Source organism: Osmerus eperlanus, chromosome 14, assembly GCF_963692335.1.
Source record: "Osmerus eperlanus chromosome 14, fOsmEpe2.1, whole genome shotgun sequence".
Classification (NCBI taxonomy): domain Eukaryota; kingdom Metazoa; phylum Chordata; class Actinopteri; order Osmeriformes; family Osmeridae; genus Osmerus; species Osmerus eperlanus.
Window position 1 is genome coordinate 8,648,971 of NC_085031.1, and position 18,778 is coordinate 8,667,748.

At 46.1% G+C, this 18,778-nt stretch overlaps 2 protein-coding genes across 2 annotated transcripts; both read left to right on the top strand.

Moving 5' to 3' along the window:
• The first annotated feature begins 705 nt into the window (after positions 1 to 705).
• On the top strand, positions 706 to 11,132 carry crmp1 (collapsin response mediator protein 1). The gene is made up of 14 exons (XM_062477323.1): positions 706 to 1,329; positions 2,999 to 3,087; positions 3,318 to 3,502; positions 3,810 to 3,974; positions 4,355 to 4,416; positions 4,578 to 4,658; positions 5,342 to 5,410; positions 5,565 to 5,685; positions 6,028 to 6,184; positions 7,070 to 7,211; positions 7,408 to 7,578; positions 8,144 to 8,323; positions 8,571 to 8,736; positions 8,858 to 11,132. The coding sequence occupies exons 1-14, from the start codon at positions 958 to 960 to the stop codon at positions 8,947 to 8,949; spliced, it is 2,052 nt and encodes a 683-aa protein (XP_062333307.1). The 5' UTR covers positions 706 to 957; the 3' UTR covers positions 8,950 to 11,132.
• Positions 11,133 to 12,140: 1,008 nt separating this feature from the next.
• On the top strand, positions 12,141 to 15,208 carry LOC134033255 (D(1) dopamine receptor). The gene has a single exon (XM_062477352.1). It carries the CDS (start codon positions 12,924 to 12,926, stop codon positions 14,283 to 14,285), a length of 1,362 nt encoding a protein of 453 aa, XP_062333336.1. The 5' UTR covers positions 12,141 to 12,923; the 3' UTR covers positions 14,286 to 15,208.
• The last annotated feature ends 3,570 nt before the right edge of the window (positions 15,209 to 18,778 follow it).

The window sequence follows — 18,778 nt, forward strand, 5'->3', positions numbered from 1 at the left end:
GAGGAAAATATACAATTTAAGTAGATTATTGTAGTAGATCTCTGAGAGCTTAATCTGGTCTGTCCACTACGTCCCATATGCCACCACGGAGCCGGGAAACAGCAACACGTCGGTGGCTGGCATTCTGGCAGCTGACATTCTTGCATGAGCTGACTATAGAGGCAGGTTCTGAAAGACAACACATTGGTTATTTTTTTCCCTCTCTCCCTCTCTTTCTTTCAGAGGTGTGATCGAATGGTCGACACTATTCTGAAAGAATAGTAGCCTATAGGCTACTATTCTTTATATATATAGACAACTAAGCAACACGTTTCCGTTCCTTGTTTCTGTGTCGATTAAGAAAAAGTCAGCGTTAAAAGTAAAACCTTCTCGGTACATTGCAGGCGCACGCACATAAAGCCTAGTCCGATTCAGGTGAATAAATTAGAAATATGTTTTCAACAATGCAGAACGAGAGAGTGTGGGAGAGAAAGAGAGAGCGAGCGAGAGAGAGGTATACAGAGAGAGAGACAGACATTGCAGATGTGGGTCAAAAGTCTATAATCTCCTGGTGTTTTGATGGTCAATACACAACCCACCCCCACCTCAAAGAGACAAAGAGGGGGTGCGGAATATGTGTGTCTGTGTGGTGTATGATCTCAGATCCTGTGGCGCTATAATCCTGCATAATGCTCTCTAAAGTAGTTCAATCTAACAGTGCCGCTCCTCGGTGGAATCTGGAGCACTGCATCACTCTTCATAGAAACGCAGTTGCAGAGGACCCGCCTGTAGAGCCCCACAGATCGACAGCACCGACTACGTGGCCGCGCTGAGTGCAGCCATCAGCTGGGTATAAGACATAGCCGTGACCCAGTTAGAAACAAATACGCTCTTAGACAACCGATACCGACATTGGAGAGGATTTGGGGATCTCTGTTGATTCGAGTGAAAGGCTAAACTTCTCCTTAACACCAAATCATGTCTGACTGCAGGCGGCAGTGGAACCGAGAGGATGAGCTACCGGTCTATTTGGCGGGACCTATCACCACTGGTCCGAATAAGAGGAAATCCTATGGGATGTTTTCCTCCGTGGAAGGTGCTTTTGACAGTAAGACGCTAGATTTTGATAACTTTGCGGTGGGGCGGAAAGGGAGCCGTACCCCCCGGAGCGGGAGCCGAGAGAGGATTCTAGACGCTGGGGACCCAGTCATTGACACGGCCAGCGAGGCCAAGGATGTTCGCGACGGGTCGCATGCCTGTTCACCCGGGGACAGGAAGGATGGGCGGCCGGGTGTGGAGATAAAACCGTCCTCCGCGAGGGAGACTGATTCGGGACAGGGGAATGGAAAGGTAAGAAGTGCTGATCAGGTGACGATGGAGTTGATCTCACTGCCTTTAGCAGGTCTTCTGGACATGTTTTGACCCACTTTACGTAAGGTGTAAGTGGGATGATAATAGCCTTATGCATTCCACTGGTCAGAATGCAGTTAAACATTGACTGTTTTTGCTCCCTAAGATGCACACATTTGTTCATCCATTTGCCTATAGCATTACAATATAATTTACGGGTGGTGCTGAAACGGACAGCGACTCAGACAGGCCTAGTTCTGCTTATTTGTTTTTTCCTCCTCTCACGTGCGGAGGGCGCTCCAGCTTGCAAGACCTTGGCATCGAACCACGAGCGCCACCTGCCAGAGGCTAGCTAACAGGCCAGCGCTGGCTCTCCCGTTCCGACGCAGCCCACGGCAGCAGACTCACCACACACTCACATACCACACAATCACAGAGAGACACATCTCTGGTTAGACAGGTAGACAAAGAGAGCGCTGGGCGCCGGAGACAGTCAATTAGCTTCTGAGTGTGTCGCTTTAGGGCCCTAAGACAGAGCATGTTCGGAACCGGTTACCAGGGGAAAAAGAGTATTCCTCATCTGACGGTAAGAGACCCGCGCCATGAGGATGGGCCAGGGCTACTTCCAATGCTACTCACTAGTAGACTAAATCCCTGCTCTCAGTGCAGTATGCGGGGACTACATTCTAAAGTTATGCGGGCAAAGAGCAGGCCAGTACTTGACGTCTTTTATCCGCGCACAACTAGACCCAGTCCCTGGAGATGCGAACATTTTACAACATATTACACCGAACGCACGGGTAAAACTCTATAACCGTGGTATATGTATAATGGTGGAAAGGATTTGTGTAATAACAGTATCAGATAGGTTACCAAGGAAGAAAAACAATGAATGGGACGGCGGGACGTGGCCACGGGGTGCATGTTGATTTGTAATGAGAGACATGTCTTACAGTGCTCAACAGGGCGATGCAATCTGAGTTCAGATTGTAGACTGTCAGTACACATGATATGTTGGAAAAATATCTGTTAGTGTGGTATTAACCGTTGGGTGCAACCGTGCAGGAATCCAGAATCCATATCCACCAAATATTTCTGCACGACTTAATGCTTTGAGGACAAAAAAGGTGTAGGCTATCATGCATTTTGTATCATTCACATATCATCTAGCGTGTTATCTCACAAACCATTTCTAAATAAGGCAATGAAGCGATTGCGTAACAGCTGTATCGCCCTCGTTATAATGCAGGCTAGTAGTGCAGCCTAAGTATTACAGGCTGCCATCATGTGACCATGGATGACGGGCTGTTACCATGGAGACCTGACTTCTCCTCCTTGCATATGTGATGTCTAAAGAGGGCGCGGATCACAATTTCAACAATCAACCTTTCTTTTTACAAATGCATATTTCAATGTCATGTTGATTTCACTTCTCGTCATTTTCTCTTTAGTAAACAATGATGGGGTAGATCTCAAATTTTCCCCAGGACCCCACCCATGCTCCGCTATGGCTTACCTTACTGTGCAAAAAATACACACAGCCTCTATAACCACATTCTGTTCATTACTTGAATTGTATCTGTGGTCATGAAGTTGGCTTTGAAGTGAAAGTGACATAATCCGCCCCTCTCTCTCGCACACTCTCTTACTCCAGCCTTGTTCTCCACAGAGTGACGGACTGTTAATCAAGGGAGGGCGTGTGGTCAACGATGACCTGTCGTTCTTTGCAGACGTGTACATAGAGGATGGCCTGATTAAGTAAGTAATCACAAATGAGAGAAAGAGAACAAATGCATGCAGCATATGACAAAAAGATCACTAAAGATCTTAAGATGCCTGAGATGTCACACCCTCTGTACCCCCTCCGTACCCCTCCCTCCTCATTCCTTACTCCCATCCCCACTCCCTTCGGAACCCTCTTCTCTCCCTTCACCCCCTTCTCCCTCACCCCCTCACACCTCAATGTCCTCCCCCTTTATATCTTATAGACAGGTGGGGGAGAACCTGATAGTTCCGGGGGGAGTGAAGGTGGTGGAGGCCCAGGGGCGTATGGTGATCCCTGGTGGGATAGATGTCAACACCTGCCTGCTGAAGCCACACCTGGGCTCCCCTCCTGTGGATGACTTCACCCAGGGGAGCAAGGCTGCTCTGGCCGGGGGCACCACCATGATCTGTGAGTGTGGATAGCACATACGCACATACATAAACACACAAAAACATACTTTGTGCAATCCTTTGGAATGCTTCTCTTGATGGTGCTTGCTGTGCCGTTGTCGTGGCATAGATGTACTCACGTATGGATTGTCGTCTTGGAGGTTTTATAGAGTCTAGAGTACCGGTAGAGTCATGTGTATGAGGTCAGAAGGTGATTGGTCAAGAAGAAAGTTGGGTCATCCCATCTCCCCCTTTTCATTGGTACTTACTGTAGGTGTGAACTGGTCTTAGCCTGATTCACAACGTCCATTTCCTCCCCCTTCCAGTGGACCATGTGACCCCTCAGCCAGGAGACAGCCTGCTGGAGGTGTTTGAGCGTTGGCAGGAAGCAGCAGACAGGAAGTCGTGCTGCGACTACTCCCTTCACGTGGACATCCCCCAGTGGCATGAGGGCGTCAAGGAGGAGCTGGAAGTGCTGGTGCAGGAGAAAGGTAGGGGGATCATTGATGTCATCTGCATCACTCTCTTAGTCTTTATCCGGTATAAGTAGTACATGAAGTACTGAGCTGCATGGAGATTGTCTGGAATGTCTGTTTCGGTGAGTGGGGAATATGATAGACTCCTGGGTGGCTGGCTGCATCTTTGTTAAAACACCATCAATGAAATCTTTCCAAACGCTTTCCATACACGCTCTCGCTCTCTCTCCTCTTTCTCATTCCTCTCTCTTTTTCTCTCTTTTTCTCTCTTACCCTCTCTCTCTCTCTCTCTCCCTCTCTCTCTCTCTCTCTCTCTCTCTCTCTCTCTCTCTCTCTCTCTCTCTCTCTCTCTCTCTCTCTCTCTCTCTCTCTCTCTCTCTCTCTCTCTCTCTCAGGGATCAACTCTTTCCAAGTGTACATGGCTTATAAAGACCTGTACCAGATGACAGACTCTCAGGTTGGTCTCACAGCACACTGCAAGCACCATGGTCACACACTCTCAGTACGTTGCTTTGGATAAAGGTGTCTGCGAATGGAGAGAGCAACTATCCCGTTTATAATTAGTTTCTCTCGCCCTTTCTCCCTTCCCTCCCCCTCCCTTCCTCTCCTCCTTGTCAGTTGTATGAGGCGTTTTCGTTCCTCAAGGAGATGGGGGCCGTGGCGTTGGTGCATGCTGAGAATGGAGACCTTATTGCTCAGGTAAATCACAATAGCATGTCTTGGTCATATCTGTATCATAATTTGGATGAAGGGTGATGATGAGGGTGATGAGGGTGATGAGGGTGATGATGAGGGTGATGAGGGTGATGATGAGGATGATGAGGATGATGAGGGTGATGAGGGTGATGATGAGGGTGATGATGAGGGTGATGAGGGTGATGATGAGGGTGATGAGGGTGATGATGAGGGTGATGAGGGTGATGATGAGGATGATGAGGATGATGAGGGTGATGAGGGTGATGATGAGGGTGATGAGGGTGATGATGAGGGTGATGAGGGTGATGATGAGGGTGATGAGGGTGATGAGGGTGATGATGAGGGTGATGAGGGTGATGATGAGGGTGATGAGGGTGATGATGAGGGTGATGAGGGTGATGATGAGGGTGATGATGAGGATGATGAGGGTGATGATGAGGGTGATGAGGGTGATGATGAGGGTGATGAGGGTGATGATGAGGATGATGAGGGTGATGATGAGGGTGATGAGGGTGATGATGAGGATGATGAGGGTGATGATGAGGATGATGAGGGTGATGATGAGGGTGATGAGGGTGATGATGAGGGTGATGAGGGTGATGATGAGGATGATGAGGGTGATGATGAGGATGATGAGGGTGATGAGGGTGATGAGGATGATGATATGGGTGTTTGGTCTGGTTTAGGAGCAGAGCAAAATCCTCAGTATGGGAATCACTGGACCTGAGGGACATCCTCTCAGTCGCCCTGAAGAGGTGACTTGCCTGTCTGTTTGTCCACCTGCTAGTCTGTCTGTCTGTCTTTGCCTGTCTGTCTGCCTGTCTGTTTCTCTGCCTGCATGTCTGTGCCATCCATCCATCCATCCATCCACCTCTAATCCTAACCCTGCCTCTGTTTGACACCATGTAGCTGGAGGCGGAGGCTGTGTTCAGAGCCGTCACTCTTGGCAACCGGGTAAACTGTCCAGTCTACATCACCAAGGTGATGAGCAAGAGTGCTGCTGACACTGTCACCCAGGCCCGGAGGAAAGGTCTCTCAGTCTCTGTCTCTGTCTTTCTCGCTGTCTCCTTCTCTCTGTCTGTCTCTCTCTCTCTCTCTGTCTCCTTCTCTCTCTGTCTCTCTCTCTCTCTCTCTCTCTCTCTCTCTCTCTCTCTCTCTCTCTCTCTCTCTCTCTCTCTCTCTCTCTCTCTCTCTCTCTCTCTCTCTCTCTCTCTCTCTCTCTCTCTCTCTCTCTCTCTCTGTCTCTGTCTCTCTCTCTCTCTCTCTCTCTCTCTCTCTCTTTCTCTCTGTCTCTTGCTTGTTGTCACTAACTGTTTGTGTATCTCTCTCTCCCCTCTCACTAAACCTCCTGTGGCTTCCTTGCATCCTGAAGGTTCCATTGTCTTCGGAGAACCCATCACAGCCAGTCTGGCCACTGACGGCTCACACTATTGGAGCAAGAACTGGGCCAAGGCCGCTGCCTACGTGACCTCTCCTCCCCTGAGTCCTGACCCCACGACCCCGGACCACCTCCACACTCTGCTGGCCTGGTAGGCCACAGCTCTGCCTTCTGTCATGTCCTATAATATTACTTATGACATCGCCACACACACACACACACACACACGCACACACACACACACACACACGCACACACAAACACACTTAAGCACACACACAAAGCAACCCGCTGAGCACCTTTCTCTGTCCCCGATTCCTAAAATAGAACAGGAGCTAGAAGCCTCCATCAGCTGTTGCCTTGACTACCGGGCGCCCCCCCCCCCCCTTCCACCCTCTCTCCTTCCTTCCAGCCGGCTCTAGCTGTCACCACTGGTGTGATGCAGCGCTTCTCTCTGAACTTCCACAGAACTGGCACGCCATCTTTTTAGATACAAAGGGATACGATGAAACTGAGCTTGGAAGCGAAGGAACTGGAACGAGCTCTTTGATTCCGAACAATACCTTCCCACACCGACTCCCATCCTGGATGGGATTATAGTAATTACAGTAATAGACTCCCACGGAGAAGGAACAGTGAGGAGCTGGTGAGGGGGGTGCCGCATGAGGCCTTAAGGCACGGGAGAAGCCGAGTGCAACACTGCACCATCCAGGAGTGGAAGGAGTGAGCCTGCAGCTGGGCTGCACCATTCTTTTGTGCGTGCCTTTGTAATTCACACGCTGCTCACAGAGGACACCTAGTGGCCTTTGGTGGTACCGTTCCACTATTGACTAATGGAATTTCTTCATAGGAATGTTACACTATAACCTGATGCGCCATATGGTGTGTTACACATAACCATCTGGGAAGTCATCCTTGGTAAATTGTATAAAAAGTACAGGCACATTTAAAAAATCCTTGGTAGGTGATTGGATGACCATCTGCATATCACTGTCTATTACGGGCTAACTTCAACATTGTGCTTCTGTTGATATAGCGGCGACCTGCAGGTGGTGGGCAGCGCCCACTGTGCCTACAGTGTATCCCAGAAGGCCATAGGGAAGGACGACTTCACCTTGATCCCTGAGGGAACTAACGGAGTGGAGGAGAGGATGGGCTTTGTCTGGGACAAGGCTGTGGTGAGTGTGAAAGATTTCTAGTTACCAGACAGACAGAAAGACAGACAGACAGATAGATAGACATAGATAGACAGATATAGACAGATAGACAGATAGACAGATAGACAGATAGACAGATAGAAAGTACTGATATTTTATTTTCAAAAACCGACAGAGTTGAATTACCAGTTGTACTAAACATATAAGCCCTCCATAGGCTATAGGGAAGATGGACGAGAACCAGTTTGTCGCTGTGACCAGCACCAACGCTGCCAAGATCTTCAACTTGTACCCCCGTAAGGGACGCATAGCAGTGGGCTCCGACGCAGACCTGGTGATCTGGGACTCTGACAGGATCCGAACCATCACAGCCAAACAACACCAGTCGGTAAGGAGGGGGGGGGGGGGGGGGCAGAGGAAGGGAGGCAGGGGGAAAGGGAGGGTGACAGGGAGGGAGGGAGGTAGTCAGGGATAATGACATTGAGGTTGAGTCAAGGTGTAGAGGTGATGTTTGGAACAATGTTCCTGGGGTCTTTTATAGTGTGACAAGGAAGCGGTTCATAATGTAATCAGTTTGTCCTGGCATCCAGTCAGGACTTCTCTAATCCACACAGCTGCAGGCTTTAGGATATAATCCTCCACCGTCCACCCCCACCTCTGTTCATATCTCTATCTCTCCCCCAACCCCTCCACCTCTCACTCCCTCACTCCTGTCTCTAACCCTCTAACAATTTTTGCTCCATCCCGTCCCTCCATAATATCCACACTTTATCTTCTCTAAACTGTCCCCGTTTCCTTTTTCCTTCCTTTCTACCCCCCCCCTAACCCTCCCCTTCCGCCTCCCCTTCCTTCCCCTCCTTCTCTTTCTTTCCATACATTTCCCTGTCCCCCCCTCATTCTTCCCTTCCTTTCCATCTTTGTTCTTGCTCTCCCCTTCCCTCCATCCACCCCAGGCTCTGGAGTATAACATCTTCGAGGGTCTGGAGTGCCGGGGGGGTCCGGCGCTGGTGGTTAGCCAGGGCAGGGTGGTGTATGAGGAGGGCAAACTCTATGCCCAAGCAGGCACTGGCCATTTTATCCCCCGCCAGGCCTTCCCCGACTACGCCTATCAGCGGGTCAAGATCAGGAGCCAGGTAACATGCCTACAACTCCCAAGATGCACCCCCTTGCTTACTTGTTTGTCTTTGTTAGATATTATTAGATGTCCCTCAATCTAACAGCTGTTGACATCACTGAGGGATTTACTTAAGTAACTTTATCGTGATTTCATTATAGAGTTCACTTAAATTAGTCATCAAAGAAATATCTCTGAAATTATTGGATATAATAGTATTTATTGACACACTTTTGAGTTTGGTGTTGTGTGTGTGTATTTTCTAGGTGAAAGGGCGACAAGGTGTGTCCCGTGGGATGTATGACGGCCCGGTGTATGATGTCCCTGCCACCCCTAAATACATCACCCCTTCCCCCTCAGCCAAAACCTCACCCACCTCCCACCAGCCTCCACCAATACGCAATTTGCACCAGTCCAACTTCAGCCTATCAGGTAACAAGACTCTGACACGTCAGATGGCTCTGTGTGTTCTGATTGGATGCTGCAGGTGAAGGAATACAATTAAACCGTCGATTGGTCCTCCTCAATGTTTCCTGTTTTCTGTATCTTCCAGGTGCACAGATTGATGACAGAGTTCCTCGACGCTCTGGCCATCGAATTGTGGCGCCCCCTGGTGGGCGCTCTAACATCACCAGCCTTGGCTGAGCGTGTGTGCGTGCAAGTGCGTGTCTATGTGTATGAAAGAGAGAATGGTTTTTGTCCAATGTTCAGTATTTTTTACACGGTACAACCCATTACAAGGCACAACAAACAAGTTTGTTCAATAATATCCTTAGCTTTTCATGGTTCAATATAGTCAATCGTTCTATGATCCATGGGTACACTTCTCAGTGCGTACATGGTGTTGTAGATACCATTTATCTTTAAGTATTTCTTAGATAGCTTCATTACGTACAAAGGTAGGATTCACATGCACTGAAAATAACATACAGAAATAAGGCCACACACTGTCTCTCTCTTTCTATCACACACACACACACACACACACACACACACACACACACACACACACACACAGACACACTCTCTCTCACACACACACTCTCACACACACACTCTTTCTAACCCAGTGTTTGATGCCCACCCTTCCACACACAAGAGAACTGGGATGTGTTCCGATACCCATACTACCATACCATTTAGTATGCCAACATTTGACAGATTTAGTATGTTCCAATACATAGTATATCTAATATAGTATGCCAAAAATACCAGGATATCCCACTACATCAGGTAGAATGTTGCTGTTTGCTGGCATGCTTTTCTGGCTAATCTTCCCCACAACCATTTGTGCAGCAATTCAGGTGCCACTGCCAATTGCTAAGACGGTTCAGTAGCAAATCTTCAGGAAGCTGTCTGCGCCTATTCAAGACATGGTCACATGACTAAGTAGTACGTCCCAATTGTCCGCAAACTGTGCAACAGTACGTAATCTGTAAGGGCAGCTGCAATACCAACTCAAAGTTGGTAAGTAAAAGTATTGTGTTCTGGATGCAGCCCTGGTCTCTGAGTGTGCCATGTTGTTGTGTTACTCCTTGAGCATGGCTTCTCCCTTCATCGTATTCCTCTTTACTCTCACCTCTTCTTGGTCTGCTCATACCTGGTGCTCCCATCACTGCTCTCTTGTGGACAATTGAGGAAATGTAGGATTCAATACTATGTTCCTTATTCTCTGTATTCTCTCCAGCCAATTGCGTGGCTCCAGTGGGTCACCGCAGTTGCATGAACATGTCAGATGTTGATTCTGCTTATGGTAGGTTGTGACTGTGAGGGTACTCTTAGGATTTACTAAATGCACACTGAATACACTGTTTATATGTTGTATTGGATAGCACAATCACATTGTAACGTGTCTTATATTGGTATATGATTACATTGAATTACACATACCTGGCCTACTTTATCCATGGACTTTCTCAGAAGCACACTCTTGGTTGAATACTTGCTTTCATCCACCCTTGTCACAAGGGGAGGAGAGGAGAAGGCTGGACAAGAGGACACATAATCTGCTGTACAATATAACCACAATTGTAACCTCAGACAAGTTATGCAATAATTTCACACTAACCAAAAGTGTTCAAAAAGTTGTTCCTTTCATGGTAATTAATGATATGTTCCAGGTCAATTCTTACTTTAACAAACACTCATATGAAACACATTCATGCTTGCATGAACATGCATGTGGCGGTCAAGGAGAGCAAATGTGTGATGATTGGGCAAGTGCCTGAACTCAATTTTATATACTTTTAGTCTCACCTATGACCAGTCATTTTTGACCAGGAACACCACTGGTTCAATTTTGAATGAATATTGAATGAATTATCAACATTTATTTCATGTGTTTCGATGCCCTGTGAGAACAAAGACGTGGAACTTTATGACAATCAGATTAAGTGAACCAGGTTTACATTTTTCAGAGAGAAAACGTGTAAATCGATCTAATTCGACCGGAACAGGAGGGTTAACCAATCAGATTAACTAAGAGCACAAGTCACAAATATAATCAAAGAATAGACATGCTAATTTTTGAGTGTTATCTAACTCATTGGCGTTATGTGCTGGAGCGTAGGCCTATTATTTGATTCAGTCACACAAAAAGTATGTCGTTGTTTTTATATCTCTGCTTCAATTCACTGCTGTGATAGAGCTTAATCTCTTGCTGAAGATTCTGCTCCCTCCCTCTACGAGATCCAACGATCTGTCTCCTCATTGATTGGAAGGTTTCAGGGGAGTTTGTCATTGGTGTTTGTGTCTATGCCGCTATACTCTGTTGCTGTTGTCTTCAATGGAATTACTGCTGATGAATAAACTACTGACTGTGGTGAAAATAAAAATTTAAAAAGTATTAAGGTGTTTGGGTGTTTCTCAGGGGAGTTGTTAGACATAAAAGTATACTTGGGCCCCTATTCATATCCCTTTTTTTCTTTCAAGCTTGCTTGCACACCATGCACTACTAGGCTAGAAACTCCCTTTGCTTAACCCACAATACAACAGTTCAGGGATGCATCATTAATATCAGCTTTTGCAGGGACATCAATAGTTAATTTTTTAAATTTTAATTTTTTTTAGTTAACATTTTTTTACATTCATTTGAGCGCAAATGCTGTTTTTTTGAGCGTCATGTAAAATTGTTTTTATGTTTCAGTCAAAATAAAATGATCGGTAAGCCTTTCATTTAGAAACTTTCTTTAGTTTTCTAATGCTTTTTTTTAGCCTGCCTCAATTCTGACTTGTGTGCGTACAACACCTGGACTTCTGTGTGCGTGCTGCAGTGGCAATTTGGCAAGCTCAGAAGAGCGCGCTGACATGGAATTCTGCGTGCATCGGTTTGTGTTTTCGGTTAAACTCCTTTGATTTTAACCGTTGATTGGGATGCTGTGTTTATTTTTTCCGGGATTATCAATCTAAATTAATGCACTGACTAATAAAGTAAATTGTTAAAACTCAAACTATAGATTTTACTGGGGCACAGCTGATTTATAGCCTACTGGGGCACGTGCCCCAGTAAAAAGGGTCTAACGACGCCCCGGGTGTTTTTGCTATGGCAAGCCCTCTCCCAGTTTTTCAGACTATCATCTTTCAGAATAAATCGGCATTATTTTCTGTCGGTGTTACAACTATATCTCGACCGTGCACTCTTAGCACTACTGAAACAAAAACATTTTGTTGATAGAAACCCAGAATTAAATAACAGTCTTCAATCAACAAATGAGCAAGTTAAAAGAGACAAAGTATATGAATGAGGAGATAATCTCTCTTTCAATCCCCCTCTCCCTATGAGATGGACAGATGGGGCTGCACGTTGGGAAGGGGAGGTTTCGGCGCAGTGCAATTCTTCCTCCATGTGATGTGGCCGAAAGCTGACATACTTAGATAACAGTGACGTGACGAATTGCCCAGAACCTTGCACGGAAAGGAACCGTTGGGACTGAAGCGGAATATCAAATGGAAACAGCTTCTCTATGTGGACAACAGGAACGTTTGTTGAATAGGTTTGTTCTGCAGAACAGCTCGAAAGCAGAATTTTTTTTGTGACGGGCTGTAGGTGTGAGACTACAATTAATTCAGAACCAAGGCCAGCGCCCAGGTTGTTGTACACGGACAGAGCGGGTCACGGTGATTTCAAGTTAAAACCTTTTAGAATTCTTACGTAGCTTATTTTTTGTCAGTTTGAAAATATGATTTACCATTACATTAATTTGAAACTGTCCTAGTTTCCTCTAGTTGATACGGATTACTTTTAATTGGCCATTTTAAAGAGAAAATGTAGGCTACGTACTTCGCATGATTCTGTATGCATATTCGTCAACATTCCTTATCGGATAGCTCTACGTACAAGACTCAAACTTTTTGTTGGCTACAATACAGAGAGCTGCTCAGTGACACTAAGACCAAGCAGGTGTGCACGTGGTATCCGATAGGTCAGTTGCGCCAAAATTCAAGGTATTTTCTCAAGTTTAAGCAGAGGAGTACACCGAATTGTGCCTGCCGATTTGAGAGACACCATGACAAGGATACAACTTTGCGCATAAGAAAGTAAGACCGGAAACAATTTTAACTTCACGAAATTGTCACGTTTTTAATCATGTGTGACTCTCTGTTGAACCGAGGAGTGGACAATGTATAACGTGAGCGGCTTGGCAAACGGCGAGCCAGGCAACCGACTGGCAGCTCAAGTGATAATAGGATGCATCCTCTCTCTGCTTATTTTGTGGACTTTAATCGGGAATGTAATGGTCTGTGCCGCAGTTATTCGCTACCACCATCTGCGAACTAAAGTGACAAATATTTTCATCGTTTCTCTTGCCCTGTCTGACCTCCTGGTGGCCGTGCTCGTGATGCCGTGGAAGGCAATAATGGAGGTGGCCGGCTTTTGGCCCTTTGGCGCGTTCTGTGACACTTGGGTGGCCTGCGACATCATGTGCTCAACTGCTTCCATATTAAACCTGTGCGTCATAAGCGTGGACCGTTACTGGGCCATCTCAAGTCCATTCCATTATCAGAGAAAAATGAGCAGAAAGGTGGCATCCGTTATGATCGGTGTAACGTGGACTGTTTCAGTCGCCATCTCATTCATCCCTGTACAGCTGAACTGGCATCGGGCAGAGATTAGCGAGCTTGCAGTAGGTTTCAACTTCACACATAACCAAACGGTAAGAAACATTCTCAGGGACTGTGACTTTAGCCTGAGCCGCACATATGCCATCTCTTCCTCACTCATAAGTTTCTACATCCCAGTGGCCATCATGGTGATCACATACACACGCATCTACCAGATAGCCCAGGTTCAGATCCAGAGGATTTGCTCTCTGGAGCGTGCAGCTGAGCATGCCCAGAGTTGCCATTTCAACTCTCATGTTTACACATCTCAGCTGCTGTGCTCCTCGCGCCGGGGGCATCCTGACGGGCCGGATCGCCATGAACATCTCCGTCATCAGTACTCCAATCCCCACCGCGCACTCAGGGTGTCCATCAGGAAGGAGACCAAAGTCCTCAAAACGCTCAGCATCATCATGGGCGTCTTTGTCTTCTGCTGGTTCCCCTTCTTCTTCCTAAACTGCGCCGCCCCCTTCTGCTCCAGTCCGGAGTCCCCCAATGGCGCTAAGGGACCGTACTGTGTCAGCGACACCACTTTTGACGTGTTTGTGTGGTTCGGCTGGAGCAACTCCTCCCTGAACCCCGTCATATATGCTTTCAACACGGAATTCAGGGAGGCTTTCCTGCGCTTGTTGAACTGCCGTCAAGACTACCCGGGTGGCATGAGCACCCCTGCAGAGACCGGAGGCAGCAAAGAGGCTGGGTTCCACAAGCACGAAAGCTCGCCAAACCACGCCAAGACAGGGGTGGCGTGTGACGTCAGCTCCACCAGAGTCAGGGGCAGTCAGGACAGTGGGGTCACCATGATTATGACCTTGCCGCAGTTTGACCCAGGAACGGTGGCCTTGCAGATGTGCAGCACTGAGCATTGCGAGACTGAGTGACCGATAGAGAGACCAAACGACCCCGACACATCAACTACCAACTCAGGAAATCTGCCTCTTATCTGTATTTTGTCCAACCACAGTGAATAACTTTCTAGGTTGGCTTTATTGCTATAAAGATCAACATTCCCTAAAGATATACGACGGAAAAGATTTACTCTGAGCTGTGCAGGTTTGTTGTTGTATTTTTAAATCCAGACTTTTAGGAAACAAGGTCATCTAGCTAGTCATAGTCTTTATTGTGTTAGGGGAAATGGACCAAAATTGTTCTCAGAATGTCTAGGATTAAACTCCCACATGTCCATCTTTTCCAATGGTTGCTGGCCCGCGCATGAGTGAGAGTTCCCAGTCCATTCCCCTCCTCTCCTCCCTCTCTCATGCAAGTCCTCGCAGCCATTAATAATTTGCCTGCTTTTTTATGACCCCGGATCGCTCGACCTGGTTTTCACGCTCATGGGGGACTGGAGCGAGCGAGTATGCAAGACTGCATGCTCTCTGAGTCTCGATCACATGGGCCTAATGCATTTACATTCACCGGGCAGAGAGCATGAAGTATCACCGATACACAGCAGTACCGTGCACAGCATGCATTTCTGCAGCCCCGCTTGAATGCATGTTTTAAAACCCGTGTGAGCGTGGGGGAGGGGAGACTTTAGCGTTGGCTGAAAACCTTTATTATCACGCACCCGTGTTCACAAGACTTCATTGTGGGGAAGTCTTGATGCTGATTAATGGAACAGAAAGGGTGAGTGAGAGAGAAAGGGAGAGAAAGAGGGAAGGCTTTGTGTTCTACAAATGTTTCATTTATTCAGGCCAATAGGTACTGCAGTGCCAACACGAGAGAGGACAGAGAGAGAGAGAGAGAGAGAGAGAGAGAGAGAGAGAGAGAGAGAGAGAGAGAGAGAGAGAGAGAGAGAGAGAGAGGAGAGAGAGAGAGAGAGAGAGAGAGAGAGAGAGAGAGAGAGACAGAGAGAGAGATTACAAGTAGGAAAAATAAATGAATCAAGGCAAATAGCTTGAATGAGACATTATGTTGGCCTGGAAAAACCACATCTGAAGTACACTGGAACTGTTTTGCAGATTACTAATGACTTAGAATGTTTGCAGCGTAATTACATGCCGGTAATACATGCAACTACAACCAGGCCAGTGGGCCATTTTCCACCTCTTAAGAGATCTTTCGAAGCATTCTCCCAGGAGTGATCTAGGAGTGAGCACATCTCAGAGTACAGACGCAGTAATGACAGCTTGCTAGCCAGGTTTCCTCTGGGGGTCAGGCCCGTCAACAGCTCCTGTCTGGCTCTGGTGTGTGACCTTGCTCAGTCCCCTTCACACGTGATGGAAACTGGATAAGACTGTGTCTTTCCCACACCTGCTGTTGTCTCTATACGTCATGAGATTTGCAAAACAGAGTCAACAACACAGTGCTCTTCTACCTCATCGCCAGGGAGACAAGCAGGAACTTACGTTCTGTCAGGAAGCTGTCTCCTTTACAAAGCTCCAGTTATTTTTTCATTATTTTTCCGAGTTTAACCAAAGGGTACATTTCTTAATGTTAAAGTCAATGAAGTTGACCAGATTATGAGAAAATGCATATTTTTTCTTCACGGCAAAGCCATAACCACCTGCCCTGAAACAGTAAAGTCCATGCATCAGACACACAAGTGGGAAAATTCCTGACATAAACTCCTAATCACAGATTGTTTGTTGCTATGGTATTGTGATTGAAAAGCCAAATAAAGAAGAGTATCTCTTCGTAATACGTATGTGTCCTCGCATCTTATGTTGTACAGTGATCAAGTTAGACAATAGAGAACTTTCAAGTAGAATGTTATTTCTTCTGGATAAGTACAGTAATATCTTCCAGTGGATGATGTGGAAACTGCAGTCAGTTTGTTCACAGACCAAAGGTTGACTAATGTACAGTTTTCACGCTAATGACATTGATTAAAAAGTAGATAATATTGATGACAACATTGGGTTGATTTTTACATGATCTCCCCCGTGTTATCTGTATTTTACTGTCCAATCAGGGACACTTTACTCTGTTCCCTGCCTCATAGTGTATGTTGCTCGCTAATGTTTAGAGGCAGGGAGTGGTTCCCTTACATAAATCCACTCCACCAAAATCAAACATATTTCCATGTCTTTGGTAATTAATAAATGGTACAATCAGTACGTGAGTGCTTTGACTGAACTAAACATGAGCTGTTAGTTTTGACTGTGATGTCTCATATAAAGATGAGACATCTTTATATGTATACACTGTGTTTAGTGTTTTGCCAAGTGTGTGCCAAAAATACCAGAAGACAATGCATTGACTTTGTGGAACAAAAGATCTGTCTCTACTAACAATCTGACTTTAGTCAAGGTTCTAGAGTGTAAACGCATTTAGTAAGTCAGGCTGAGGGGAGAGACAAGCAATAGCTGTGGTAGAAATCCTGAAGGATCAATGCATACAAAACTGGGTCTATATCTTTAAGTATTTACTAACTAACAACAGCCACAGAAAAAACCATCTTTAACACACAAACATCACATTTACATTTAGTCATTTAGCAGACGCTTTTATCCAGAGCGACTTACAGTAATTACAGAGACATTCCCCGGAGGCAAGTAGTAGGGTGAAGTGCCTTGCCCAAGGACACAACGTCATTTGGGCTTGGCCAGGAATCGAACCGGCAACCTTCTGATTACTAGCCCGATTCCCTAACCGCTCAGCCACCTGATTCCCATCTGGTATAACCATCTGGCCATGAATCAGATGGATCAGAAGCAGCACACGCCCAAACATCATCTTGCAGGTTCTGATAAACGAACCCGTGTTCAGCTTCTAGTGCCCTGGAATTAGTCAAGCAACTCCTCGCTGGACATACCTTCAAGCAATGACCACAGAGAACTAATCACTGACTTCAGGTGACCAGTTTCACCTTGGATGAAACATGTCTCCACAGTCTCCACTAAGGTCAAAAGATGACATGTGTTGGTCAACTGTTCCTTATCTTAGGAACCACTCTACACAAGTGATGTCCTTCACTCAAATATGTGAAACCCTTCCAACAGAATACAATGAGGTAGTATATGGTTAAACATCTACTTCCTCTCGGACTTATGGCACGTATGAAATAATCCATCACATAGCACTCGAGAATAGTGAATAGATCTAAGACACGGAAATGGTCGGCTGCAAAGTCTCTCTAAGTCATGGAGGTAAACACAGAGAAAACAACAGCCGGTACACAGAAAAGCAAACAGAATAAATAGTTATTTATAATATATATATATAATATAATTATTGTGTTTTACGTCAAATACAGTCCTGACAGCTTTCTTCCTGCCCTAAGCACAAAACATGAGGATCACACATCTGGTAAACGTGGACATACCCACAAGACCTCTTACCCACTGCGCTAAAAGAAAACATTTGTAATACTTGCTCCGTCCACCGAGTTAACTATTCTGATGATGACATACAACGCTGCATGACCCAAGATCCAAACACTCTACAGTGATTAAAACAAATTGTACATGTTGTCCTCTAACCCAACGAGCTGCATAGAGGGGCTTAAGCCTTCTCCTGTCAGGCTGCTGACGCCTGGCCCTGATCACGAGTCCCAGCTGCAGGCACACAGCTGACTGCTTTAAACAAGGTACTTCTTTACAAATAGGAACCACATAAAAGCCATTCGGTCATTCCCACAAATATCATATTTTTACCTTTTAGACCATAAGCTAAAGAAGCAAAAAACGGTGAGTCATTTTGCGATACATTGGTTTTCATTGGTTTTCAACCCACACGGTGATCAAAACTGTGCATGTTGCGGGCACATGCCCTAACCCACTTAGATATGAGTGAAGGCTTTCTGTCCATCAGACATATTGACCACATTTAAAACGTAAATAAGATTGAAAGAACCATTGTATTTATTGTTATTTTAAGTAATTTCATAAAATCCAGTAGATGGGGCAAATGGGATCAAACCACCAACAGTCCACACAGCTGCTGGTTAGATACAATGACAGGGAAGGAATCAATGATGAGTCTGAATGAATATTTTCTGTAGAGACAGCAGGGATTCCAGTGCCTGTTGGCGCATCATGGCTGTCAGTTCTCATGCACACAGTGCTAGTGGAAACTGCTGAAATATTTGTCTCTGTCCACCTGCTACCTCATCAAACTGTGGCACTGCTAAAAATAAACACGTCATCTCACTCAGTGGCAATGACAGAGAGAGGGAGACAGTAGGGGAGAGAGAGATGAGGCAGAAGGGATGAGAGTGAAAGAGAGAGGCTTTGCGTGTGAGAGAGAAGAGCAGGGGTTGAAAGAGACAGACAGAGTTGGGGGTTGAATGAGAGAGAGCGAGAGTAGGGTGAAAGCAACGTCAATAAGGTTGCAATATTTATATTTCTCGGGAAGCTTTTGTATTTTTTAAGTGCTGGAACCAATTTAGCTTATGGAATGGGAGCATAATTTAAAATAAAATAAAAAGTCC